Source organism: Lutzomyia longipalpis, chromosome 1, assembly GCF_024334085.1.
Source record: "Lutzomyia longipalpis isolate SR_M1_2022 chromosome 1, ASM2433408v1".
In the NCBI taxonomy this organism is placed as follows: domain Eukaryota; kingdom Metazoa; phylum Arthropoda; class Insecta; order Diptera; family Psychodidae; genus Lutzomyia; species Lutzomyia longipalpis.
The window spans coordinates 21,985,148-22,013,023 of NC_074707.1; the positions used below are offsets into that span (position 1 = coordinate 21,985,148).

At 34.6% G+C, this 27,876-nt stretch overlaps 4 protein-coding genes and 1 long non-coding RNA gene across 10 annotated transcripts; all 5 read left to right on the forward strand.

Moving 5' to 3' along the window:
- The first annotated feature begins 725 nt into the window (after window positions 1-725).
- On the forward strand, window positions 726-3,715 carry LOC129797042 (serine protease gd-like). Of its 2 annotated transcripts, XM_055839287.1 has the most exons (4): window positions 875-1,127; window positions 1,192-1,516; window positions 2,539-2,692; window positions 2,762-3,715. In XM_055839287.1, exons 3-4 carry the CDS (start codon window positions 2,574-2,576, stop codon window positions 3,582-3,584), a joined length of 942 nt encoding a protein of 313 aa, XP_055695262.1. In that variant the 5' UTR covers window positions 875-1,127; window positions 1,192-1,516; window positions 2,539-2,573; the 3' UTR covers window positions 3,585-3,715. The 2 variants fall into 2 exon arrangements, with proteins under 2 accessions (XP_055695261.1, XP_055695262.1); XM_055839286.1 differs by having other exon boundaries at window positions 726-1,516.
- Window positions 3,716-5,324: 1,609 nt separating this feature from the next.
- LOC129797023 (serine protease gd-like) lies at window positions 5,325-8,162 on the forward strand. Of its 2 annotated transcripts, XM_055839255.1 has the most exons (4): window positions 5,325-5,413; window positions 5,501-5,822; window positions 5,904-6,075; window positions 7,057-8,162. In XM_055839255.1, the coding sequence occupies exons 1-4, from the start codon at window positions 5,360-5,362 to the stop codon at window positions 7,880-7,882; spliced, it is 1,374 nt and encodes a 457-aa protein (XP_055695230.1). In that variant the 5' UTR covers window positions 5,325-5,359; the 3' UTR covers window positions 7,883-8,162. The 2 variants fall into 2 exon arrangements, with proteins under 2 accessions (XP_055695230.1, XP_055695229.1); XM_055839254.1 differs by having other exon boundaries at window positions 5,331-5,822.
- A 702-nt stretch (window positions 8,163-8,864) lies between these two features.
- LOC129797038 (serine protease gd-like) lies at window positions 8,865-11,293 on the forward strand. Its single transcript, XM_055839280.1, has 3 exons — window positions 8,865-9,438; window positions 9,556-9,730; window positions 10,166-11,293. Exons 1-3 carry the CDS (start codon window positions 9,060-9,062, stop codon window positions 10,989-10,991), a joined length of 1,380 nt encoding a protein of 459 aa, XP_055695255.1. The 5' UTR covers window positions 8,865-9,059; the 3' UTR covers window positions 10,992-11,293.
- An 815-nt stretch (window positions 11,294-12,108) lies between these two features.
- Window positions 12,109-13,136, forward strand: LOC129797070 (uncharacterized). The gene is made up of 2 exons (XR_008751304.1): window positions 12,109-12,544; window positions 12,702-13,136. It is a non-coding gene; the product is annotated as an uncharacterized LOC129797070 (long non-coding RNA).
- A 552-nt stretch (window positions 13,137-13,688) lies between these two features.
- LOC129796976 (muscle M-line assembly protein unc-89) lies at window positions 13,689-27,701 on the forward strand. Of its 4 annotated transcripts, none has more exons than XM_055839157.1 (6): window positions 13,689-15,015; window positions 18,867-19,085; window positions 19,350-19,496; window positions 21,975-25,123; window positions 25,396-25,481; window positions 25,557-27,701. In XM_055839157.1, the coding sequence occupies exons 1-5, from the start codon at window positions 14,905-14,907 to the stop codon at window positions 25,466-25,468; spliced, it is 3,699 nt and encodes a 1,232-aa protein (XP_055695132.1). In that variant the 5' UTR covers window positions 13,689-14,904; the 3' UTR covers window positions 25,469-25,481; window positions 25,557-27,701. The 4 variants fall into 4 exon arrangements, with proteins under 4 accessions (XP_055695132.1, XP_055695133.1, XP_055695135.1 ...); XM_055839158.1 differs by having other exon boundaries at window positions 25,560-27,701; XM_055839159.1 differs by lacking the exon at window positions 13,689-15,015 and adding an exon at window positions 15,305-16,414.
- The last annotated feature ends 175 nt before the right edge of the window (window positions 27,702-27,876 follow it).

Here is a 27,876-nt window from a genome sequence, read left to right on the forward strand (position 1 = left end):
TGTTCTTGTGGTTTAGATTCGTTCACAATACTTCCACGTATTGGAATTTCGAGAGCAATGTCCATGATTTCTGCACTATCCTTAAAAGTTATATCTTGCGCGATGACGATCACCAAGGTTAACAGGAAAGTCCCAAGAATTAATCTGAACATATCGATAGTATATAATGGGGCTACTAGATAATTTTATAGAAAAATTCTTTCAGCCTCAACGGAGTCTGTATATGTACTGACAAAATGAATTGAAAAGTTTCATACTAAAGCAAGTTTATAAGACGATCGAATGAATTTGCTTTCGTCACATACACGAGATGAATTTCTTTATCATTGTTTTGTTTATTTTTTTTATAATCACTATCTTTTAGCTTCAATAAGGCTTCTTATTTCTTGGGGAAATCCAAATCGTTTTACTTTTTATGAAAGCCCAATAAATTATTTTTCATATAATAAGTAGAGTTTGAAATTTCATTTTCTTATTCCTAAATATTTTAGAGAATTTTATTCATTTGGTGTTAAGTATTCATGGTATAGGACACTATGAGCTACATACTTGAATTTATTTAGAAAGCTTTTATTGTAAGAGAACAAAATAAACTTACAGAAAGTTATGCTGGAGAAGAAAATTTTCTCATAAAATTTTTCTATTTATGATTTCCTGATTTTAAGTACTTTGTAAAATTTAGAATTATCAAGAGCTTTTCATTCGTAGAGGAAAACAATGGGGTGCAATGCACTTTGAGTACAAAGTACATTCGATTCGTCATTTACTTGCAATAGTGCTTTACACAGCTTTGAGCTTTCGGGCGTGCTGAGACAGGAATAACGCCATTGTGGAGGGGAAATTGTCTACGTAGTTTCGGTTTTTACGTCTGACCACGATCTTTGGGGATGTGTAGTGGAAAAGCATATTACCATACTTTTGATTAACATCCAAAACTTTTTGTTTTCTGACGATACTGAACTTGAAACTGGCTGGGGAACGTGGTTTAATTTTTTTTATACCTGTCCACCACTCTGAATTGTACCTTGTGGAGTTACCACGACGAGTCATTTGGAATCTCACCAGTAGTGGTTCGGTTACAGAGTTAGCAGACACCTTATTTTCTTGTCGTTGAGAGTTTCACACGGGTATTCAATGATTCTCTTGAAAATATTTATAGTTTTTAGTGTGACAAAAATTGCATTTGCTCAGAGATTTTCAGTTCAAGCATGTCCTGATGCGGGATTGAAATTCATATACATAAGTTCAGACGTGGGTTGGAGGGGTCTTGGATGGGCATGGACACAAGAATCGCATAAAGTTCATAAATTGATTTTAGAAATAGATTTTGCCACAGCAAGCTTACCGGATACAACAAATTTGGGAATACTTAAAATATTGAACTTCTATCCGGTCCGAAATCCCAAAAATGACAAAAAATGGAATATAATTTATGAAATTATATTCCCAATTCAAGATCCTCTTCCTGATGTTACAAAAATTGTTTGGAATGGTCAAAATATATGTGATAATGCAGGTTTGTAAAAAAGAAATAATTTTGATTCGTGCAAAAATGCGCAGTTTTCAAAAAATGAGACTTTTGTGCAAATTACCATGACATTGTAATTTATTAAGACGCCGCATGAGACAACCTCTGATATTTGTCTTAATTTTTTGTTAAACCGCGACTCAGAAATCCCACTTTACGAAAATGTTTTTGTTCAAATTTTGTCATAGAAAAATTCTCTCGATGGGCTAATCTAAACCAAACTACATTCTTAAATGTTAGTCATCTACCTTAAAATGTCTTTAAACTAAGCTTAAACTTTATATGTCCTTTCGGAATAATGACATATATAAAGTTATACTTAAACTGGGTAATTTTCTTAAGAAGTTGTAAAAAATTAAAGAGAAATTTCTCACAATCTTAAGATTAGGATTAATCCTAAATGTATCTTAATATATAAAGCTGAAAATGTTTGTTTGTCTGTCTGTGGCACATGAACTCCTCCGAAACGGCTGGGCCGATCTTGATGAAATTTGGTAGGGGGGTAGAGGGGGTCAATACGAGTTGCAAGCGCTATATGGGATTCCGCCCCAACCCCCCTTTATAGCGCCCCCACAGAAAAATTGATTTTTTCCCATTTTCTACCTGTTAAAGGGTCAGATAACGGGAATTTTTTATTTTTAGAATTTTTCGGGGTACCGTATTATTCATCCCCCCTACTAATATACGCCCCCTTTTATAGCTTAAAATGGAGTTTGCTCACACATGATTGGGGGCTCGGGTTGACTAGTTAAAGAATAATTTTATGAAAAACTTGTTACCTATATTTAGATGAGGTGCCCAAGGATTATGGCTTTTACGTGAAGATGGCCTAATTTGAAAGTTTTCACTGTATCAGTAGACTTATGGCGTTTGTTGAAGTACACCTAGTTTACGACTCTTATGCACTAACTACTTATTAGCATTTTTTGAAAACTGTACAATGCACCGTTATGCATTACACAAAAATTAAATGATATTTTTTTAATACATTTTTTAATGCCAAAATTCAGCTGCTATTACACCGGAGAAGCCATATGTAATAAAAATGCGTGCAGTATACAATGACTACACTAAAGAGCAATCGTTTACTACGGAATTGGTTAAAAACCCAGTATCCACAACAGCCGCAGCACCAGTACACAACAGTACAAGCGATGATGACAGGTATGTGTTCAAATAATCTTTAAATTCTAAGGAAATTTTTAAAATTATTTTATAATTTACAATTTTCAGTAATACTGTTGGTTGCGGTAAAGTAGATTTAACAAATATCTATGTGCCATTGGTGTTGGAGGGAAAAACAATTGAAAGAGGAACATGGCCATGGTTAGTATCCGTGTATTCATATTCAAACCTAAAACTTGGATTTAAATGTGGAGCAACGCTCATTTCGGATAAACTAGTAGTAACAGCTGCCCACTGCTTCTTCGATATCTACAATCGACAAGTTAAAACTGATGATGTCCTCGTCATTTTGGGGCAGTACAATTTGAAACGACCTCAAGATCAAGGAACAAGGATCGTTTATCCTGAAAGCGTTAATATTCATCCACGCTATGCGAAACTCAATAAGATTGATTCGGACATTGCTGTGGTTGTTATGCCAGAAAGAGTAAAATTTACTACATACATTCGTGCTGCATGCCTGTGGAAGGGACCTGCAACGATAGATAGCATTGTTGGTGAATTGGGTTTTGTTGCAGGATGGGGTCGTGATGAGAATGGGAATTTCTTTACGGAATTGCCAAAACAAAGTGAAATACCTGTGGTATCCGATGAAGTTTGTCTACGCTCTCATCAAGCTTTTTCCAAGATTACATCAGAAGTAACCTTCTGTGCTGGATGGCGCAACGGCACCGAAGGACCCTGCAATGGAGACTCTGGAGGTCCACTTGTCTTCGATAGGGATGGTCGTTGGACACTCAGAGGAGTTGTTTCTACATCCCTCCTGACTGATGGCAGCAACACCTGCAATTTGAACGAATATGTTGTGTTTACGGATGTTGCAAAGTTTACAGAATGGATAACATCATTTGATTCTGAATATAATTTTTAATCTTTTTTGTTAATTATAAAATTTGCCAATACTCCGTACAAAGAATCAAAAGTTTCAGTTTAGTAGCTTACTGTGTACAGGAAATAAAGATACTTGAGGAAATAAAAATTCCGAGGATGATCAGTGAAAAAGATTTTTTCTAAACTAATTTATTTTGCATGCATCATGTTAAACACTTTAGAAGTTATAATGTTCCTGTGCGATATATTGAAATTTTAGTATGTTCATTACTACTTTATTTCTAAAATTGTATCAAATTAAAATTAACTGAAAAATGAATTTACAAAAGAAAGAATATATTTGGCGTCTTTAATTAATCTTAGTTTTGGAAGTGATTTAGCTTTATAAGTATAATCATACAATACCTACATATAGATTGTATCAATGTACCTGTTTAGGCGACTGAAAATATTAAAACACGTTTATATTGACGCTAATGTTATAAAATATTGTAGGTAATATTAATTTCTATAAAAAGAATTTAATATGACTATGAAATCACCATGCAGATTTGGCAATGAACAAAAAATCTTTCAATTAGACAATGCATATTACAATTTCTAAACAGTATAATTCAGAATTCTCAAAATTAATTTATGGTCATATAATATTTAAATTAATGATCTTTGACAGGGAGGTCCTTTTTACTTTATTTTAGTTCTACTTGATAGTTAAATGAATATATATGATCTATATACGTTGCTAAATTCACTGACTGAATTTTGTTTATCGAGGAATATTAGATTTTTTTAACTCATGACGCAATTATCAAATTTCTGACAAACTAGTCAACACTTTTTATAGAAACATTGAATATATAGGTAGGTATCATTATCTTATTGCATTGTTAAAAATTTTAAGCACTTTTTTGCAAAAAAGGTAACTATCTTCAAAGTTAACAAAATAACTTAAATTGGTAAATCCATTTTCCTAAATTTTTTCATTACTGATCATTCCTTATAACAATTTTTTCGATTGTGAAATTAAATGTCTTATGACATGACACAGGTAAATTAGTTTTGAAACACTACCATACTTTCTTATATTTAGGTACTGTTAATTTTTTTGCTACTTTTTCCTATATAGCAAAAAATATATATATGTGAAATAATCATTACACTTTCAATTGACTCATCAACCTGTATTTTCCGAAGCTCTTCGGTAAAACTGGTTGGGGAAGATGATAAACTATGCAACAATATTTCAAAAGTCATAAATTTTTTATAAAATCGACCGTAAAATTTTTCTTTTTTCTTTAACAAAAATAATAAAAAAAAATTAAAATAAAAAATAGATAGTAATAAAAAATACCACGATCCTATTGTATTTAATGTAAAAATAATAAAAATCTTTTGCTTAAGAAACACTTTAATGTCTTTATGCTCTTATTGGGTCATCGTGCAAGCACATCCGTAAAATACTTCGTGGGTAGTAATCTGCACGTGAGCACTGACCAGAATTTCCGGCTATAAAATTTACACAAGAAGATGAAAGCTAACAATCTCCAAAGCATGATTTTATTATGCAAAATAGAGATCTCAATAAGATATTTTAGCTTAAAAGTACAAAAAAATGTTTTTTTTTTAAATAAGATTGATATTCAAATTCCATAACAAAATTTTCAGACTAAATAAAATCTTTTGGTTATAAATCTTGGTATTCTGTATATTATTTGCTTTAGCTATATTTTATTTAAATAAGGTTGCCCAGTGTTGGTGTATAAACTCATAAGATATTTTATCCAGGTACATCAAGTATCACAGCGCAACATTCATATGTATCTGTTTAGTCTTCGAGTTGTGCTTGACTTAGTTGGTAGCTGTGTTTTGGTAACTCATAGAATTCTTTAAGAGTTTTCAATGAATTTTATATCAAGCCTGCTAATTATTTGTTTTATAACATATATATCTGCGCAGAGATTTAATAGCGAAAAGTGTCCGAACGGATATAAATACATATATGTAAATTCAGACATTGGTTGGGTAGCACTTGGGTGGGCATGGACAGGACAAACACATAAATTGCACAATATAACCCTTGATGTGGATTTTGCAACCGCAAAACTGAAGGATACATCATATTTGGGAGAATTGAAGATTATAAATTTTTATTTCATTAGACAAAGTGGAAATGTTCAACAGTATAATATAATTTATGAAATAAAATTCCCAATTCAGGATCCACTGCCGGTCATAACTAGTGTTATTCTTAATGGTGACACACTATGTGATGATTCCGGTAAGTGACATACTTTAGTTTTTTCTTTTTACTGTTTTGTATTTTGTTAAAATGTCGAATGTTTTTTTTTTATTTTTTTAGGTAGTGCATTTACACAGCAAAGGCCAGAATTAGTGAAGTTAAAACTTAATTATAATAACTATATAAAAGAACAAAAATTTACATCTGAACTGGTAACAAAGCCTGTCAGTCATGTGGAATCTTCTCCATCATCTAATAACTTCGGAAGTTCAGACCAGAGTAGCAGCGACAGGTTAGTATTAACCTACCTTCGTCTTAGTCTCATCCACTGACATGATTAAATTCAATATGTTTAATTTTTAATACTTTTTATCACATGAATGTTAATGGAAATTTTCTTTATACTAAAAACTGGTTTAAACACGCGAATTTCATTACTATCATATTTTTTGCACATTTCATTATGTACATACTGTATATAGAGATGGTTATATAGATACCTAAGTATAGACAATGTGATAAATCAGCTTCTTTCACTTGTAAGAGGAAATCCCAATTTTTCACCACATCTATTGAAACTTTAAAAGAAATTCCCAGAATTTAATTAGGAAATAACTTGGACACTACACAATTAAATTTACTTACTACCGATCATTAAATTTAGTTTTTTTATAAAATATTTTTGTTGTTTATCAGCACTAATGCTATGACATAAGAACGTTTTAGGAAAATACAAAAATACATAGGAATATTTTTACATAAAAAAGTACCTACATAATTTCTTTCACATTATATTTTTTAAATATATAGGTAATACACATTACAAGTTTTTTTTTTGCATTCTAAATAGGATTAGTTTTAGAATTTAAATTTTTTTATAAGTTTTGGATCTTGTTTTCTTGTTAGTGCGCAGCACATCTATAATCATAATATTTTTAATATGACCGTGAATATTTTGAATGTGAATAATATACTACATATGTACATTATGTATGTATAATATGTATTTATGTAATGGTAATCGTGTTGGGTTGCGGAAAATAATTAAGTTTTTTTTATCTTAATGATTATGATATTTTTTTGTGGAATTATGAGATTTTCGTAATAGAATTTTCAATATGTACTGAACTAAGATCTTCAGCTTGGGAAAATATATATTTAACTCAAAAGTTTTCAAATGCGGATATTAATTTTCCATAAAAATCCTGTGATTAACATTTTTAATTTATAAAACAACGAAAAGGTTTAAAGAAAAAAATTGTTTTTTTTTCAGTGGCACAATCGAATGTGGAAAAGTGGATTTGGTAAATATCTATGTACCTCTAGTGCTGGAGGGAACGACAATCCAAAGGGGTACATGGCCGTGGTTAGTCTCCATTTATTCCTACTCAAATCTGAGATTAGGATTTCGATGTGGCGCCACATTAATATCAAATAAGCTAGTAGTAACAGCTGCTCATTGCTTCTTCGATATCTACAATCGACAAGTTAAAACTGACGACGTTTTAGCCATTTTGGGGCAGTACAATCTGAAAAGACCCCAAGATCAGGGAACACAAATTTTGTATCCAGAAAGTGTGAATATTCATCCACATTACCGGAAACGTAACAAGATAGACTCGGATATAGCTGTTGTTGTGTTTATGGAACATGTTCGCTTTACATCATATATTCGACCAGCTTGCTTATGGAAGGAACCCGATACCAAAGAGAGTATTGTTGGTTTGAAAGGTTTTACAGCAGGATGGGGTCGCGATGAAGTTGGAAACTTCTTTACGGAGTTACCTAAACAAGCTGAAATTCCGGTGGTTTCCGATGAGACGTGCCTACGTTCCCATGAAGCCTTTAACAAAATCACCTCCGAAGTGACTTTCTGTGCTGGCTGGCGCAATGGTACCGAAGGACCCTGCAATGGAGACTCTGGAGGACCACTTGTCTTCGATAGGGATGGTCATTGGACACTCAGGGGAGTTGTTTCTACGTCACTGTCTAAACCCGGTACCAACACATGTAATCTCGATGAATATGTTGTCTTTACTGATGTTGCTAAATTCAAGGATTGGATCATAAGTTTCGGAGATGATACATACAACCTGTGAGACTTAGGTCACATTGACCAAACATTGAACTATTTACAATTATTTTCCATCTAGCATTTTTTTTTAATTTTAAATTCATCATCAATGTTCCATACTTTGATGAAGTTTTGAATATTTTAGTAAATATATAATTTTGAAAAAACAAACAAACAAAGTCCGTGTAATTAATATTATCTAAGTTTTAATAAATAAATAAATATAGGAAATATTACAATGATTATACCTGTGCAGGATTGAGAGAAATGGAATGAGTAATAAAGGACATGAGATGAGAAAAAAATGTTAATTATGTTTTTTTTATTCAAACTTTTACTAAAAGAGCCTTAAGAAAATATACAAAAGATCTACAATTTCTTTTTAATATCTTATGATTTTTTTCGTTTTGCACTCAATCACATATAACTTGTGGACAACAAAATGGATAGTCATAATTAGGTCTCAGCAATTATCTCCTTCAACCACTAAATCATCACAAAAATGCAAATTAAGGAACATTCCGTCATAGCAGAAATACAAAACGCATCCATTTGGGTCTGTAAATTGATCAGTATGGTTGAAATATCTATCCACAAGTCTGCAGCTTTGTAGATTCTGGATCTTGCTGTTCTTGCACATAGGAAAAGCTTCCACGTACTGGTGCTTCAACGTAGTCATAGTTTGTGCCTTCCATGCTATCTCTGAAAGTGATATCCTGTGCGAAGATCATACAGACTAAAGTAAGGATAGCAGAAACTAATCTCAGCATATTATTTAAGTAATAAAATTACTGTAGAAAAATTTAAAAAAAAATTTCTTGTATTCATATTAAAAAGCAGAAGGCTAGTAGACAGTAAATAGGCAGAATATGAACTGTACTAAAATTGATGGTTTTGGAAAAAAGAAAATTTTAAGTGGAAGGGATAACTTCTCCATGGGGAATAACGTCGTCAGGCATACCCATTAAAATTTAGTTAGCTCATCAACGATGTGTGTTTTCCGTCGCACGTTGAACTTCAAAGTTGCTGGGAAATAATATGAGACCCAGTCAGACCAGTTCCCCTGAGACATGCCGAGAAACCTTGCTCGAAGACATACAAACCTTTAGCCACTTCAGCTCAGCTCAGTCGCAATTTAGAATTTGAGTTGGACGGAGGTTTTCTTTTCATTTTGAGATCTTTCATATACAGAAAAAAATTCAATGAATTTATTGATAAGTTTAGTGATATTAAGTGTAGCGTATTCTGTGATTTCACAAAGATTAGATCACCCAGCATGTCAAAATGGCTTCAAATATGTTTATATAAATTCAAAAGTGGGATGGATTGGCATGGGATGGCTCTGGACATCAGCAGACAGTCGATTGCATAACATAACGCTTGATTTGGAATTTGCAACAGCTAAATTGGAAGATACCACCAATTTGGGTGAACTGAGAATTTTGCATTTCCATTTCCTGCGGCAACTCAATAGTGAGAAGAGATGGAATGTTAATTATGAGCTCATTTTCCCTATACAAAATCCATTACCGGACATGACGAAGCTCGTACTCAATGGCGATGTAATTTGCGAAGCTCCTAGTAAGTTTTTCTTTTTTAACTTAATTTTTAAAAGATTTTCCGAAGTAGTGTTCTTTGCAAATAATTTGTCTTTATATTTAAGCATTGCTTAATTTTGTAATGTTTTTCTTCATTTAGATTTGGAATATACACCACAGAAGCCTGATTTGGTAAAATTACATCTTGAATACAATGATTACTTAAAAGAACAAAGATACACAGGTGAGCTGCTGAGAAAAACCACACCAACCGCTGCTCCTCCATCTCAGCAAATCAACGAAGAAGTAACGCAGGACATCCAAGAAGATGATAGGTGAGCTTTCTTTTAATATTTACATTATTTATATTCCCAAAAAAAATCTTGAATATTTTACTTTTGCAATATTAAGAAGATTATCTTGTGACTGTTTTTGCATACACACGTCATGTGAATTCCCCACGGAGTTTTGGGTTTTTTTTTGTTAATCTTGTTTTTCTCAGTGGTATTTATTATAAGACGGCACACAATCATTTGAGATGCTTTAATATACATATATGACAAAAACTTTATATACATGTATATAAAGAATGATAGCAAAAAAGCTGATGTTTGTAAATAATATGGCTGAAAAAAAAACAGACGCTACGGACACTACATATGAGGTCAATAAGTGAGAGAATATTGCAGTCACGAGACTTGTAATTTATGAATAAAAAATTTAATAATTTTCTCTGAATATTTTTCTAATAAAAACATTTTTTTTTACAGCAATTCAATTGAATGTGGAAAAGTCGATAAACCAAATATCCACGTGCCTTTAGTGCTAGAGGGGACGACTATTCAAAAAGGAACATGGCCATGGCTTGTCTCAATCTATTCATACTCCAAACTGCGTTTAGGATTCAAATGTGGAGCCACATTGGTTTCCAAGAAATTAGTAATCACTGCCGCTCATTGCTTCTTTGATGCCTACAATCGGAAGGTTCGCATCGATGACGTGCTCATTATCCTTGGGCAGTACAACCTTAAACGACCACATGACCAAGGGACTCAAATTGTTTATCCAGAAAGCATTAATGTCCATTCTAACTATCGTAAAAACAACAACATTGACTCCGACATTGCAGTTGTAGTTCTAACCGAACCAGTCCGCTTTACAACCTACATTCGCCCAGCTTGCCTGTGGAAGGAACCCAATACAAAAGATAGCATTGTAGGCCTTAAAGGATTCACAGCAGGATGGGGTCGTGATGAGAATGGTAACTTCTATACAGAGTTGCCGAAACAAGTGGAAATTCCCGTCGTATCAGATGAGGATTGTATAAATTCAAACAAAGTTTTTTCGGAGATCACCTCCGATGTAACTTTCTGCGCTGGTTGGCGAAATGGTACGGAAGGTCCTTGCAATGGTGACTCCGGAGGGCCACTTGTCTTTCAAAAAGATGGCCGATGGACCATAAGAGGAGTTGTTTCTACATCCTTATCAACGGATGGTGGCAATACCTGTAATCTCAATGAATATGTTGTCTTCACTGATGTTGCAAAATTCAAGGATTGGATTTTAAGTTTTTCAGATAATTCGTATCCTTTGTAAAATAGGTCATCTAAACTCGTCCCGTGATTTCATTCTGATACTCTATCTATGCTGTACTTTAAAGTACATACCTAAATTTAATAAAATCCTCAAACATTTTGCTTTTATATCAATTTTCTTTCAAGTGATATGTAACTCTGTGTATTTACATAAAATAATAGAATAGATGAGAAGCAGTCTCACAGAATAGGAAATGATTTGAATGGATATTGCGGGTCTGCATTTATAATTAAATTTTGTAGTTTCAAAGTCTTTATTAAAGAGAAATAAAATAAAGAAACTTCAGTAAACTCAAACATAAATCTGTAATTTATTTTATTAGTCGTAATTCGCTTTTTATACAATCTTTATTGACAAACAACTTTGGGGCAGCAATAGGGAAAATCTAAATTTCGGTTCATGGGAACAATGTAGCAGTTTGGTTGATTAAGCACCAAATCATCACAGAAATCCACATCAATGAGATTTCCTTCATAGCAAAAGAATACAACGCATTTTTCAGGATCCGTCCATTCATCTCCATGTCTAAGGACTTTATCCACAATTCGGCAGCTTTCAGGTTCTTCTAATACTGCGCTGCTGGTTTTATTAGCAGGAGTGATGGGTCCAATTTCTCTTCCATCAGCTACGTACATAGCTATGGTGGCGATGAACATGATCCCAATAAGTAACTTTACCATTTTTATTTATTATTAATGAACTATAAATTTGTAAAAACTTTACTAAAGCACGAAATTGAAAAGGGGTAATTTGTTAAGAGCAAGCGTGTAGGTTGTCTGAACGTCTCAACCAGACTGATCACAATGTGAGTTTCGTCGACATAGCATAGAGAGACAAGCGTCTTTAATACAACCGGCAAGAAAGGAAACAGGTTACCTGGGTTATTTTGAGTGATGCATCTTTGCGGAATATACATACAGAAGTAGGTAGATATGTGTTTTAAGCTTTTCTACGTTGGTTACAAAATCTATTTTGTTCGTTTTATAAATTCCAAAACTTGTTGAACTTGAAAATACGGAGTTGAAATGATATTCTCAATCTCTGTAAACTTGTTGAATAAGAAAGGAAATTTTCTCATCAAGCCACAAAGACTTAATGACTCTTCGACCGAGAGATCAGTCGTGTATAAATTGTTGTATAGGACGGTTATATTTTGCTTCTTTCAATCATGCCCTACAATTTAATTTTAAGCATATTGTGCTTTCTCTTAGTGCAATATGTTAGTTCTCAGAGAAGAACTCATCCAGTGTGTAAGGCTGGATTTGAGTATGTTTATATTAATTCAAAAGTTGGATGGGTGGGCATGGGATATGCGTGGACTCAACAAGCCGAAAAAATACACAATGTCACTTTGGAAATGCATTTTGCCACAGTTCCATTAAAGGATACCACATATTTGGGAGAATTGAGGATTAACCACTTTCATCGTCTTAGGACACTTAAAGCTACATCTCGATGGAATGTAAATTATGAAATTAATTTTCCAATTCAAGAACCTCTACCAGATGTCATAAAAACCATTTTAAATGACGATATTTTATGTGATGATCCAGGTTAGTAAAGTACATAACGAAAATCGCCTTAATTAACTATCAGATTTATTGCTTAATCCATTTTTGAATCAATTTGTGTAAATGATTTATTTTGCATTCCTATATGTTTTAGGTACCTATTTGTATATTTATTAAACCTATTACTTTATGTATTTAGACACAGCTAAATCGACGGAAAAGCCAGAACAAGTTAAATTGTTACTAACTTACAATGACTACACGAAAAAGCAACAATACACTGCGAGCTTTTTGAAAAAAGTATAAATCACAACAAGCCATTAATACAATGCAATGATTGATGATTTTGGGGACCACTGATTTTTCACTTCAGGAGACTTAGAGGATTTATTATCACATCTCAATCTACGGATGGTAGCAATACATGCAATCAACAGGAAGATGTTATATTTACTGATGTTGTTAAATTTTAAGATAGGATCGTTTCGCTTTAGGAAGATTACTATAATTTTGATTTAATTAATGAACAGAAGAAGAAATAATAATTCTAAAAAATATTCCATTTTAAACATTATAAAATTCTTCCCATATTGTATTAAAAAAAATAAAATAAAATAATTAATATTAAGTAAAATCATTTTTTTTACTTGTTGTATAGGTTGTATATTTTTAAAACTTTGTGACCAGTTTGAGAACCACGAGATTCATTGAAGTACGTGGTCGCTTTTAGTGTTACCATCGTGAACATTTTTCCAAAAGCACATCACCCTCAGATTATGTATATCAGGGGCCCCCCATTGTCTCCCCTTACTCTACATTCTCATTGACTTACTCCCGAGAGCTTTCTCTCTCTCACTTTGAATTATCCATACAAACAAGACTAAAGCAGTGAATTTGTACATAATTTCATGCTTATTGTACATTACACCATATTAGAGTGATTTATATCGTTGCAAAGAGACTTCTAGTATACGGAATAAGTCACGCTATGCTATGTACATTTTGAATTGAAATTGATGACACAAGACAAGGAGTTTCATAGTAAAGTATGTACTTAATTCGTGTCTGATTTTTTCTCGATCGATATTTCCCGCTCAAACACGCGCGCGCCAATATTCCTCTCGGTATACAATCGTGAAGAATTCATATTCAGTAGTAACTAATAAATTCAGGGTGTACGGTAGGATTCTCAATTTTGTGCTCACTGCAGGCACTTATACTTTTTTTTGTTGATGTTGAATAAAACAATTAAAATCGCCACTCTATTGGATAAGTCTTGGCGATTAAATAAAATAGGGATAGAATATTAGTGAATTGTGAGCGGTATTGTGTACAATTTGTTGGTTGAATCAATATCTTGTAGTTTATTGATAGCACCTCAAGTTAGAATTACCTTTATGGATTCTTGTGTCATGATAATTTTCCGAATTTTCACCTTATTCTCTCTGTGTTCAACGTGAAAATAAGATTTTTGTACGCTTTGATGAGCTTTCAGAGCTTCCACATTGTCAAAAAAAAATGTGTGACTTGCAAACGTGCCTCGTATTTGAGTAAAGTTCGACGGTAAAGTTACTAAGAGCTAAAAAAAGCATTTGTAGAAAGCGCAAGGACTTTCCTAAGAAAAAAAAGTCCTCACTGTGTTTGTGAGTTGAAGAGTGTATTCCTCATGTTCGCTAAGACAGTAGCGAGCATGTAAATGTCTTAAGGATTCACGTTTATTGACTATTCTTTGCGGTTTGCTGGAAAATCGAAAAAGGGACCATTTGTGCTACGGTAGCCGCCCTCGTGTGCAGCATGAGGTAGTGAAGAAAGCAAAAACTCTCCGAGGAAAATCAAATGTGTCTCAGTGGAGCATTTTTTGTCATTTATGTGTCTCCTTGTTGATTAAATAATATAAGTTTTCATTTGTACAACATACATTTTCAACGATTAGAGCACCGGCTTGAATAATCTCATATGTGTTGCGAGTGAAGTTTTCCCACCGAAAATGGCGCGTGGACCGTGATAAGAAAGTCAAACATGGAGGTCCACCAGGCGTCTCCATCGCGTATTTCAGATGAAGAATTCCTAATGTATTTTAGTGAAATTATACATTACGTTTGCAGCTGATAAGCTCTCAAAATCGCATTAAAATAAGTACCTAGCGGATAAACTTTCAATAAATTTATATAAACCTACCACATATAGAACTTTATGGAAGAACTATTTACAAATGAGTTACAAAAGTAAATTGAAAGTTTTTTTTTGAAATTTTGCGTACACGCGTGGTTTCAATGTGCTATGATAATGGCGTAAAAAGTTTGCCACAGACGAGGAAAAGTAGATAAGCCTATTACAAGGGGAGGGTAGTTTATTTGATTCACTGCCAAGTGGATTTGTGAGACGTGCATCATTCAACAGGGATGGAGGAGCAGCAGCAACCAGAGACCACGAGTAAGAAGCAAAAGCGTTTGGGACCAGCTCCCATTGCTTCGGTGGAGGATATTGGGTCGTCGGATGAGGTGAGGCAAAAAGTACGTATCTCTTCTATCTCTTTTCTTCTACCTCTTTCCACCCACACTACACACATCCAGCTATAGTGACAATGGCGCAACAGTAAGATACCCTTCTTAATTCAATGTACACCTACCCTATATAACACTGTACACAAAAGTTCTTCGATATCTCGCTTTGTGCCCCTTTTGTGTGTTGCAGTATTCTAATTGGAGAAATAAATCGATTCACGAAACTTATTTAGTCAGACCAACCCACCTACCCCCGTAACCATTCATTCCATTCACCTCCTTAGCTATAGTTAACGCCGGTTTAGTGTCACCCAGTCTCTTGCCTTCTTCACCCTTCTTTCATGGTATAAATTGAAATTTTCGCCACTCATGTTGAACTGTTTCTCGAGTTCACGTATATTTCTCTTTCACCCATTGAAAGGGAGTCTAAGAAATTCTCTCTCTTTGGATTTAATGAATTTTGACTTTAGAATACATACTGCACTTAAAAAAAATCTCTCATAGTACCATTTAAGGGAGGTCAGTTATCTTAGGAGTTTTTACAAATTTTGTGTATTAAAATTAGAATTGTATTTTAAATTTACTTTATAAAGAATAATGTGGAATAAGGTATATAACTCAGGGGTTTGTTGTCTTACCCCACCTTGCCTAGGAAAGGGTTAGAAAAAATACATAACTGAAAGCATATCAATTAAAACTGCAATTAGCTTAATCGGAACTCCCAGGTAAATTATAATAAACAGAGATAAGTTTCATTGCTAACTTTACGTAAATTAGGAGAGTTCTCAAAAGTATTTCTTTTTAATTTTAATATTATAACATTATTCCCAAAAAAAAATACAAGAGTTAATTTCTAGTAAATTTCTTTAAAAAAAAACTTAAACTCTTTGAAAACAATAAATACGTCTAAGAGAGAACGTTTACTATGACACTCTCTCTCTCTTCTCTCAATCAGGAGAAGCTTTTGTAATGCTCCCTCTGCGCACTGCATGGAACAATTTCCGGAGAGATGGCATTCGACGGGGTTTGAAGAGGAAAATTTCTATGCACACATTTTCCGTTCGTTCCCTTTCGGGTCGGTCGGAGTACTCTCCTATGTCGCGGACTAGCTTTAGAGTCGATTCCTCCCTTTTTTCGCAGCACGATTAATTCAGTAAGTGGTTGACTTGCAACGAGTACGAAATGGAGAAATATATTTCGCTCCGTGTGCACTTGCTTTATCCAATAACTTTTCTTTTCTGCTCAGTGCTCTTGTGATAAATCCTTTCCTACGCAGTCGAAGCCTTCACATTACCCGATGAAAAGGCTTTCTTGCTAAATCTCATTTCATTGATCTCGTGCACGGTGAAAAATTTTCATAGTTTGTGCACTTTTAATCCTTCTATCGCATATCTGTGTGTAGAAAAAGGTGTGTACATCCATATAGGATGGAAAAAATCGCAAGAAAAGGATATTTCATTTGAAGGAAACCCTAAGAAAGATTATATAGACGGTATAAACCCATTAGAACAAAAAATTATGACTCCTCCGATGGGGTCATTGACTCAATTTAGTAGTTTTTTTTTTGGTGAATTTTCCAATGATGGCATAGCTTTGCAAGCGAGATCTCTGAAGAACTCACCAAAGCTCTCACTATACTTTTCCCTTAAACACACACTTTTACACCTTTTGGCGAAGTCCTTTTTTTGCGAGAGCAGGAAGGGAAGTTAAGGATTCAGGACCATGTCCAGACGTGAAACGTGTCTGAAGCTCAAATGAAACACTCATAAGGGTGAGAGCGGTGAACTCACTCACAGAAAAGCTCTGTGGCAGGTGTTATATATACTACATACATACAGACAAATGTAATAAGGCTCTTGGAATAATGTGCAAAAAATGGACTAAATACAATTTTCAATTTTGGAAAAAATAGAGAAAAAATGTACTGGTAAGCTGACCAAGCTTACGGGAGCTGTGTTTCTTTCAGTGTACCAATTTTGTGAGAGCAAACTATAACGCGAATTAGTTTAAATACGTGCAGAGTTGGGAAAAGTAGAAAAGTCATACCCTAAGAAATGTTTGGAAGGCCATATCTCGAGAACGGATCCATAGATTTTCATAAATTTTTTTTTGTTTGAAAGGTCTTGAAATCAGCTATAACATATCGAAAAATGAAAAAAAATTATGTCGCCATTTTCGAAAAATTCGAGTTCGAAATTTTCGAAAACTTTGTTTTCGATTTTAGCGCCTCTTGCGGTCATTTCTCGAAGTTACAATGTTCTAGACATTTGTAGGGTTTCACGAAACCTTTCATTTGCGCTTGAGTTGATCAAGATCGGACTTGTAGAACCCGAGATATGACATGCTAACTTTGGAAGGCTATATCTCGAGAACGGATCCATAGATTTTCTTCATTTTTGGCATGAAGCTAGATAATATGGTCAGCTACAACATATCAAAAAATGAAAAAAATTTATGTCGCCGTTTTCGAGATATTCATCGAAAACTCATCGAAAATTTTGTTTTGGATTTTTGGCCCCCTAGCGGTCACTTTTGAAACTTCGGATGTTCTAGAGAGTTGTAGGGTTTGTTGAGATCTTTCATTTGACCCCGGGTTGATCAAAATCGGTCAAGCCGTTTTCGAGTTATGGTCGATTTTCGATGAAAAATTGTGGCGGCCATATTGACTAAACGGCTTGACCGATTTTCGAAAATGAGGTATCGTTGGAAAGCTCTTGATGGCCCCTACAACATATCAAAATTTCAGCCCTTTAGCTATAATAGCGGCTGAGATATAGCGAAAACAAAATTTTGAGGTTATTCAAAATGGCGGACGGGGGGGTGGGGGGGTGGATTTGACCTCATAATCGAATGTCTTCCAGTCGATATTTAAACTTTGCCGTTTACCGCAAGTCTCTATCTATTACCGTTCTCTTGCAATTTAGCTCTGAACTCCGGACGGACGGCCGGACGGACGGCCGGCCGGAAAAAACTTATTTTTGGCGCATACGTTTTTTGGAATGTGGGGACCCTAATTCGTGCTCATCCCAAGTTTGAGCCCGATCTGACGACTTTCGATTTTGCTCGGTACACAAAAGCTGTGTCTGAAAGAAACACAGCTAAAATTATGATAGACAACGCTAGGTCGTGTATATTTATGAGAAACTTGCCATGCTGACCCATTCCAGCCTAATGCCATAACACATGGGAAATTCAAAGTTCCCAGGATAACCATTTAACGATAGGCAAAAAAATCATCTGTATCCATAAGTAATTACAGTTTAATAAAAAAAATCATTATCAATGTGGCTATGTGTCAGCATGTAATTAAATTTCCAGTCTGGTAACATACATAATGTACAATATTGTATAGTTGGCATCTCTTCAAGAATATATGTACATACATAATCCTTTACGTTCTTTACTTATTGAAAACAATTATGAATTATAGATGCAATAAGAAATGAGTTTACAGTGAATTCATTCAATTTAATTTTTAAACATTTTGTAGTAAGTTAGTCAGTTTAATCTTTATTTTGAGTTGATAAAGTTTTAAAAAAAATGTTGAAATTGAGTTTGAGGACAAAATCTTCAAGATCTTCAAAGATCCTAAATTTTCTCGTAATTCTTAGATTTTCGTCTTAAATCTAATAAGATTTTTAATTTTCTGGGACCTATAATACGTTAGGTAACCACGACTAGATTTTTACTATAACCAGTTGGTTTCCTTTTTCATACTTTCATACATGATACTAACTACTTAAACATATTTCTAACTATGCTATGTGTAATGTGGATAATTCATTCATGGGTACATTTGTGGTTACATTTCTGTCCTTTTGTGTCTTTTTGCACACACACATGATACATTTCCGTGATAGATGGAAAGTAGTGGATCTGGGGAAGGCCGTTTGCCTGAAATACAAGAACATCCAACGACTGCAAGTGGCCTTAAGGGCCCTTCGACCACATCGAAAACTGCTGGTGGATCGAATTTAGGTATTTTTGCGTCACATCCCCCAAGGATAGACATCAGCAGAGCCTCTAGTTCTTCTCATCAAGATAGTCGCGACAGCAGCCCCGAAAATGTATTTGAGCAGGTAAAGATTGCATATAAGAAAATCTCACCGTGAATGTTTTAAGAGATTGCAGTGGCAAACGATACTTTACTATGTCTCTTAGAAATTTATCTTTCTCAAAATTCTCCTTTTCTACCCATTAATTATTGGCTCAAGAGCATGTTTCAAGAAAAAAATCTTCGCCAAAAAAGAAACGTTAATTTCATTAAAGAAAACACTGAACCCAAGTTATTTAAAAAACGGAAATATAAAAATCAAAATTCTAATAAACACGACAAACACTAGATCGGCACAGGGACACTTCAGGAATGCGCTCCTATTGGGTTGGGCTTCGGTGAGGAAGGAGCCTTGGAATTGCGAAGCTCTACGGAGGAGCTCTACTTCATGGAGCCGGAAAAGGGCATGACAGAACGTGAAAAACCATCACAACAGGTTACTCTCTCAGTCTCTTATCATCGCATTCATTCATTTCTATGATTTTAAGTTTGATTTTTTTCTATCATCCACTAAACTATCTCCCATCTATTTCTTCCATCTTGCCCTGAACCCTTTTGATCACTTCTGCACCCACAAGAGCTTCCAATTTGTTTCAACTTTTCTGTGCTTTTGCTGTGCTTTTCATTGATATGATATTCTCTACTTTAGAAATTATATAACTATAAACTATTTACTTGTTCTATTTATCATTTCCTTATATAGATTAAATTTCCAAATTAGATTTTTATGAGATTCTTTTTTGAGTTGCTTCTTCTTCACATTTGGCTCATTGAAATTATTTGGCAGTTTCCTCGACATACGCGTTTAACTCGAAAAATGTCTTACACCAAGGACAACAAGAGGATCTTTGCAGATGTTACAAAATATTTATTGCATTTCGCTATCTCTTATGACGCAATCGAGGAAAATGTGAATGGTTTGTCCGTTCTACGATACGAAGTCGCTTCCGTACCAAACACTTATGTGAATTGTGCTATACACGAGAAAAAATAAAACAATCATTTGTAGAGAGCAGTAAAGTTATGAATACCTATGCTAAATGTACTACACACATTATTAGTGCTAAATCATAAGTTTTAGAACATCAAATCAACAAATAGAAAATTATAGAAAAAGACATAAAAGATATAGTCAAACAACCGGCCGTAAAGTTTTTTCAGGGATAATTATTATTTTGTAGGTATATGTATATATCAGACTATGGTGCTATTAATTCATTTCTATAGTATAACTTTCTTGGATTAACCCTCCCTTTACGGACCTATACTGTATTTACAGTACATATACTTATTCATTTCCCAGATCTCACATTAGGTGTGGAGAGCATCAATAATTGTGTTAATCATTCATGAAGAATCACGGCAGAATGAAAAGACATAAGAACCTCACAGCATCTGTCGCTGGAGATAGAAACATTCTTGTTTTTCGTGAAAATATTTTTCACCTTGTGGTCTTGGCAAAAAGAAGTTGCTCACTCTCTTTTTTGTGCCTTTCTCCTGTTCATCCCATTTATGTGCTCGAAAAGAAATATGTTTCCAGTGAAGCAGCAAAATTTATGTTTTCTTGCCTATTAAGCAGAAAAAAAAATCAGGGATTTACTCGAACCCTCCATTAAGTTTATTTTCTCACACAGATGAGTTTCTTGCTCTTTAATTTTCACATCTATGCAGTGATGAAGAAAAGTGGGTTGGTTTTGTTGAAGATTTTAATTCCAAAATTCATGCACATTCAATGAGAGGAATGAAATTTTATTTCATTATCAACTCCGACAGGAGAATATTGCACGTAATAGTGCGGATGAAGTGAAAAACGCCGATAAAATCACATTTTAAATAGGAAATTCAATTTTATAAGAAAATCAATTTATATGTGAAATTGAAAGAACAATTTCTTTGAAGTGGAAGTGGCACATACATATAATGTACTATGTACATAGACAAGCACTTTGTATTTATTCATTCAGTTTTAGTTTTGTCTTTTAGTAGGTTGCATTTATTCATAAGTAGTTTCCATTAAGATTCAGTTGGTATATAAAATTTTTGAGAAATCCAAAATCGGGAAGTATTTTGCACATTTCTCGTGCACAGAAAGATTCCACGAAAGTAATGAAAATTGGAAATAGGTAAATTACATCTCAAGTCTCAAATAAACATCAAGTTTTGAGTAAAAATTATGTAAAAATATTTAGCATCTTCAATATTAGCGTTAATTTGCAAATGAATCAAACTGATTTGAGAAACATTCACACGACACCTCTTCAGGGGACAAACAAATATAATATGAAAAAATTGTATGTGTAAAAAATCGAATTGGGGCAATGAACTTCATTATTATCGCATTCAGTTGAACGACACAGAAAATCCAGAAATCGCCTCGTTTTTCCACCTACATGTTCGGTTTCCTTTTTTGTCTTTTCAACAATGTTCTATTCTATGTGAAAAAATATACCCCCAGCATTATATCATACAGTACATATTGTAGAGTGTGTAATATATTCATTCAAAATGTGCATTCAACGTGTATAATGACGAGGAATTACTATACCTACATGGTTCTTTCATCCCTATTGGATGGAAGAGATTAATTTAGTCCCTTTTCACTGTAAAAGCCTTATGTTTTAATTGATTGTCAAAAGCGACTCCTTGAGAATGAAAAAAACACAGCTAAAAATGTAAAAAGTTGCACTAAAAGATTCATGATTATCATCAAGTGCGCAAAAAAATAATAAATTTGGTCTAGAATATTTCTGTTGAATTTGTGATCGTCCTTTTAAATTGCATATATATATAACCCGTAGAAGAGCTTTAGTGTGAACAGACAGCTTTAGAGGTTTACAAAATGCACGAAAGTTTTATGTTAAACTGTAATATTGAAGGTGTACAAAATTTTTAATATTATTTCTATCATTTGCAGGGCTCTCAATCACCGATTTTATTCAAATTCGATGAGCAACAGCAAGCATGCCTACAGCAAAACCAGAGAAAAGATTCAGCTAGTTCGGAGGTGGCTGCATTGCTTTGTATTTCTGGGCGAACTAGTCGAATCTCAAGTGTAGGAAGTCAAGGATCAGCAGCAAGTCGTTTGTCGGCTGTATCGGGGGTTTCTCGGTCTCCATCGCCTCATCGGATGCTGCTTGAAACCTCATTTTGTGGCCCTAAGCCCCTAGATGGACCGATTGAGGGTGGAATTGTAATGAGTGCTGAACCACCAACTGTTGAAACTTTGGAGCAGATAATTTTAGCACGAAAGCAAGATCCGACGCAGGCTGTTCTTGCTGAGGGTATCAAAATTGATATATCCACACCAAAGAGATCAAATGCCAAGTCAAATGGGGCCATTATTGAGTCTACAGCAAAACGGAAAGAACCCTTAAAGACTGTACCAGCAGCCGGAAGTAGTGTCATCCGGGGTGCTCTTGCAAAGAAGACTGCTGCTGCTTTTGGGCGTCGTGAGCCACCAAAAGCAATTCTAGGTGTTACAAAAAGTGGTACAGAGTACATAAGAATTAAACTCAAGCCAGATCACCTGTATGAAGACAATGGGCTAGCTGCAAATGAGACTGTGATTAATGCTCCACTGTCAGAGGTGCTCAAGAAACCCCTTTCACTGAGCCTCAAATCACAAGATACCAAGCAAACAGACGAAATATCTCGTCATCCAGAACAAAAAACACTGGCCTCGCCAAAACCAGCACGACACACCGCCCTAGCGAGAGATTCAGGTAGTCGATCGCCGTCACCAGCAACGGTTACTATATCACGAAAGAGTTCCTTTTGTTCGTTGTTTAAATCAAAAGAAGTAACAGGGAGCCCAGAATCCCCAACGGGTATCCATCGGAAGAAGAGCAAAGAGCCCGATGATGTCACAACACCAAGTAGGGCACGTTCCAAAAGTGGAGATCGAGGAACACCCCAAATGTCAGTGACGCCAAGTAAGCAAAAATCCGTACTGGCGATTTTTAAGCCTCGACGCAGTGGCTCTAAATCTAAATCCACATCACCCGTGGAGCCAGAGTTGGGGTCAGAAATTGAAATGACAAACGTGGAATTCCAGTTTCAGACCTCAAATCAACCACCACGACCAAAAAGTAGACTCCGCTACTACGATACACCTCTGGATGGCAATACAATCCACATTCCTCTTCATACGCCCCCAGAGGAGAAGGATGACTTTCGATCACTACCTCCCCCGAATCTAACTTCGACATTCGCCTCAGTCAAAAAACCCATCCATGAATCCATCCATCATGCACCACTGCCTGAGAAAAAGAAAGAAATTGAGAAACCTCAGCAAATTGAATATCCAGACGGAAGTATTCGTATACCATTGCACTCGCCCACAGAGGATAAGGAACGAGAAAGTTTATGGAGTGTTGAGGCACAGCGTCACAGTAGTCAGGAGAGTCAGGAAACTGTTATCTCAACGCAGATAACATTGGAAAAGCCAAGAAAGGTATCAAGACCCTCACTTACGGAAACAGAACCGTTGCATGTTGTGGAAAATGGCAGTGTAGTTAGTGCGGAAGTACGTCCACCTCCATCAGCTCCACCCCCAACTCCAGCAGCCTATACTGCCCCAACAACACGTGAAAAGAAGCACATTGTCTTCACAACCAAAATCGGTAGTGGAAGCGAGGAACAACTCTTTTGCACACAGTTTAGTCTCTCCAAAACCGAGAGTCTGTCGAGTCAGCTCTCTGAGCAGGTGTCTCAAATTGAGAGTCCTAAAGAAGCTCCCGTAGGACCACCAGGGAAGAGTGAGTCAATGAAAAGGGAAGAAACTCCTCCAAAATTAGTAACTCTAAGACGCCAAAAGGATTCCTCCGAGGAAAGTAGGAGAAAGTCAAAAAGCAGTAGTCAGTCTACCGAATCGATTAAGGAGGAACCAGTTGCCACACAGTGTTCAGTTACTGTCCAAATGCCACAGCAGTCTAAATTACGCGAAGAAGCCATTAATACCCACAGGCATTCACGATATATTGAAAATATCGATCAGATCATGGAGGAACAGCGGAAGATTCACGTTGCAATGCAGCAGAGTAAAAAACTTGATCCACCAGTTGAAGAAGATCCCGTCAAACAATATACTGAAACTCCAAAATCTCTGTCAAAGCCATCCTCAGCTGAAGAACCACAAAAAGAGGAAGCAGTGAAGGTGGAAAAAATTAAAAAAGAACAAAAATCTGAAGATAGTGTGAAAAAAGAACCCAGTCATAGATTGGATTCTCAGCGGGGTTCCTCTGAGAGTGATCGGGATGATGTCACGGATGTCACGGAAGAACGGGGAAAGCACCATTTAGCACGGAGTATGGCAGAAGATCATGAAAGTGCTGGACTTGTATCTCAGGAGTCTTACGATGATGAACTGCCCTACGTGCCCACAACACTGCCCGAGGAACGTTCCATGGGTGTAGTTATAATCCCGAGCAAGGAACGTGCTCACATGGAATTGCGGATGTGCCCTGTTGAGCGACCACGTTCAACCACACCAATCAACCCCAGCTGCCTCGAAGAGTACTGCGGTACACCGGGACCTGAAACACCGGAACCACCGACACCAAAATTACGAATTTCATTGCCCCGACGAGACTCTCGCGGTGAAATGAGAGGCTCAAAATCCAAATCGCCACGTCGAATTTCAACTCCATCTGGCAAGAGTTGGTTTGAATTTGCCGAACAAGGCATAAAGGGTGCTGTTGGGGACACTTCCAGGAGAAGTTCCGGACAACCAGATGATGATACGCCACCACCACCATTACCACCACGTAAAGCTCAAGCACCAAATCAGTGGATAAACTTTGAAAATATACCGGAAAAGAGAAAACCCCCGAAGAGAATTACTACACTACCCAGTGCGAAAGATTCCCGAAGTAGTACACCCCCACATCAAGTTCACTACACCTACGTAAATCCAGAAGAGTGTCAGTGTGAGTGTCATGAGTCAGAACGCGATGGAGCATCCGTACACAGGCCAACGGAATCTGAAGAGGAAGAACAAGGTCCTCCGGAAGATACACAACCCCTTTTGGATGAAGGAGAACCAGGGGAAGCTGAAGGAATCAGGTGAGGAAATATAGTTGTTTTGTGAAAATTGTCCCAGAAAACTCATTAAAATAAATTAGAATGCACAAAGAGTTTTTTGGCTAATGTACATAATGCATTGCATAATTTTTAATTAGGGATAAACATTAAAAATCATGAAAATTTGCATTTGGCACGTGTTGAATAATTTTTCCTTTACCACGTTATGCAAAGGAATATACATAACGTGCGCCTTTTACATAGATATATATATATATATCCTAATAAATAATTTTAATTTTTAATTCATACAGCGATCCCTCTATGGAACATTTGCTGTCCAGCAGTCGCTCATCTGGACGTGAAAAGCCCTACTCAAGCAAATAAATGTATACACCTGGTATGTACCTATATATATGTAGATTTTCATTCAATTTATTATCCTTTTCATACTTTTATCCTTCATCTCTTCTAGCAGAGAGGGGGATTTGGTAATATTTACTATGTAAAGAAAAGCTAATTTTTGTGGACTCACTCAATACACTTCTTCAGTGCTTTTTGGGAGCTTTTACTACTTCATCTTTCGACGTGCATTCTTTTCCTGTTGGGTCAAAAACTATATAAAATGTACTTTTATGGATATATTTCATTTGAGAGATATTTGAAAGGAGAAAAAAATATCTGTGATCCGTGACAGAATAATCCTGAATCCATCCTGAAAATCCCTTATATAAAAAAGTCACATGAAAAAAAATTCTTCATAAAATTCCTCGTCATTAACATACTGAAACTTTGCTTTTTTCACGTCCTTTTCTTATCTTCTAGCAACAAACACATACAAAAATTTCTATTATTATAAAATGGAACAAGACATAAAAAATATTCATGTTGTAGAATAGCTAAGTGAAAAAAAATTAATAAACATAAACCTTTACATAAAAGGATATCACGTAGAAATTCCTTTTTTATAGATAAATTTTATTAAAAAATATTTTAAAAAGAAATTTTTCAAGTTGTTCTGAAACAATCATTAAATCCTAAGAATGGTGTCAAGATTAATAAAATAATTATTATCTGAAAAAAAAAATCTAAGGAACAACTTAACTAACATTTTCGACCTTTTATCTCTCGATGTGCTGCATAAGCGTTAGAAAAATACAGAAAAAATCACATCAAAATTTAAGAGGTAAAAAAATAATATAAAAATTATCATTAGAAAAAATTGCGCAATAAATCTTTTCTTTGAAGTATTATATATGGAAAATTCGTAAAATTAAGAAATGTAATTAACATTAAAGAAAAACTCAAAAAATTTAATAAAAATAATAAATTATTTTTTTGAAAGAAATCTTATGATTGGGAGAAATATTTAGATAATGACAAATCTACTAAATTATAATGCTGTTTTGTTCTGTTCTGTTATTCCTTTTTGTTAAATATGAAAATGCAAAAAAATAAATGAATAAAACGGAAGCACTACCTATATTATAATCCGCTAAAATCGCTTATTGTTTTAAAGGGGTCGAATATGAGATTTAGACTAAAATTTGTGATTTTTATGGGATTTGAGCTGTTTCAATAAGAGGTGGAGAAGAATTTATTTAAGTCTTATTTCTTTTCTAGAGCATAATAATAATGAGCATTTAATGGGATTGCAAAAAAGAGAAGAGTCTATAAAATCTCCAATTTTAACCCAAATCTCAAATCCCCTTCAAAATTATTAAAATATATATTATATTAATAAAATGAAAAGAAAAAAAAAACGAAGAAAACATGATGCAATAAATGTTTATCACGGGTTTCCCATAACGTTCGACGAGAAAACTGAAATGTATGTACTTTGGTATGTGAAGAAAACTCCATTCAATGTGAATTCACAATTCTTTTATCGCCACGAAGGGTGGTGGTTAGAGAAATCACAATAGAAGGATTCTCTGTCCCCTCTTTTGTTCGACAACCAAATTCAATTGGTTTGTCGAGGCAGAAAATAGCATGGAGATGCGAAGCACTTTCTTAGTGATTTTCTCGCCACTCTGGCTTTTTTTGTAATAACATTTAAAGAATATAAATCACTAAGACGAATTTATCATTAAATTGAGAACAAAAGAATGATAAAAAATTATCAAACTTGAAGAAAATCTTCTTAACAATTCATAAAATAAAATCAACTGTAATTGTACCACATTCCTCAAAAAAAGTGTTCTTCGAGCGAACCCTCTTGTTAGTAGATCTTTAATTAAAAAAAAGGTAAACCCAAAAAAAGATTACAAGCGATTGTAAAGTATTTTAAATCCTATAGAAAAAACTTAATTTAAAAAAATAATGATGAGGATTTGAAACATTTGAACACATATAACAAAAAAAAAGAAAAATATATATTTATGAACATTTTGTGATTGTTAAAAGTATTTAAGACAAATCTTATTTCATTATCTCAAATATTGACTCATAAAACATAACTTATATTGTAATGAAAAGAAATACAAATATTATGGAAAAAAATCATTATACTCATTACCAATAGAAAAGTTCATAAAGAAAACATATGGCTATTCGCGAAGAAATGTATAAGAAAAGGACATTTGTCAGGAGAATCAATAAAATCATGAAAAGATTGCAATGCAGTTTTTTTTTCTTACTTCCTATAAACTCAATCTAATTTTTATATAGAAAACTAAACACTGACATCTAATGGGTTAACAAGATGCCACAAGTTTTTATTTTCTTGTTGAGAATTAACTTTTTCTCAGAAGTGTCTAGTCATCTTGACGACACTTTATATATTCTTGAATTTT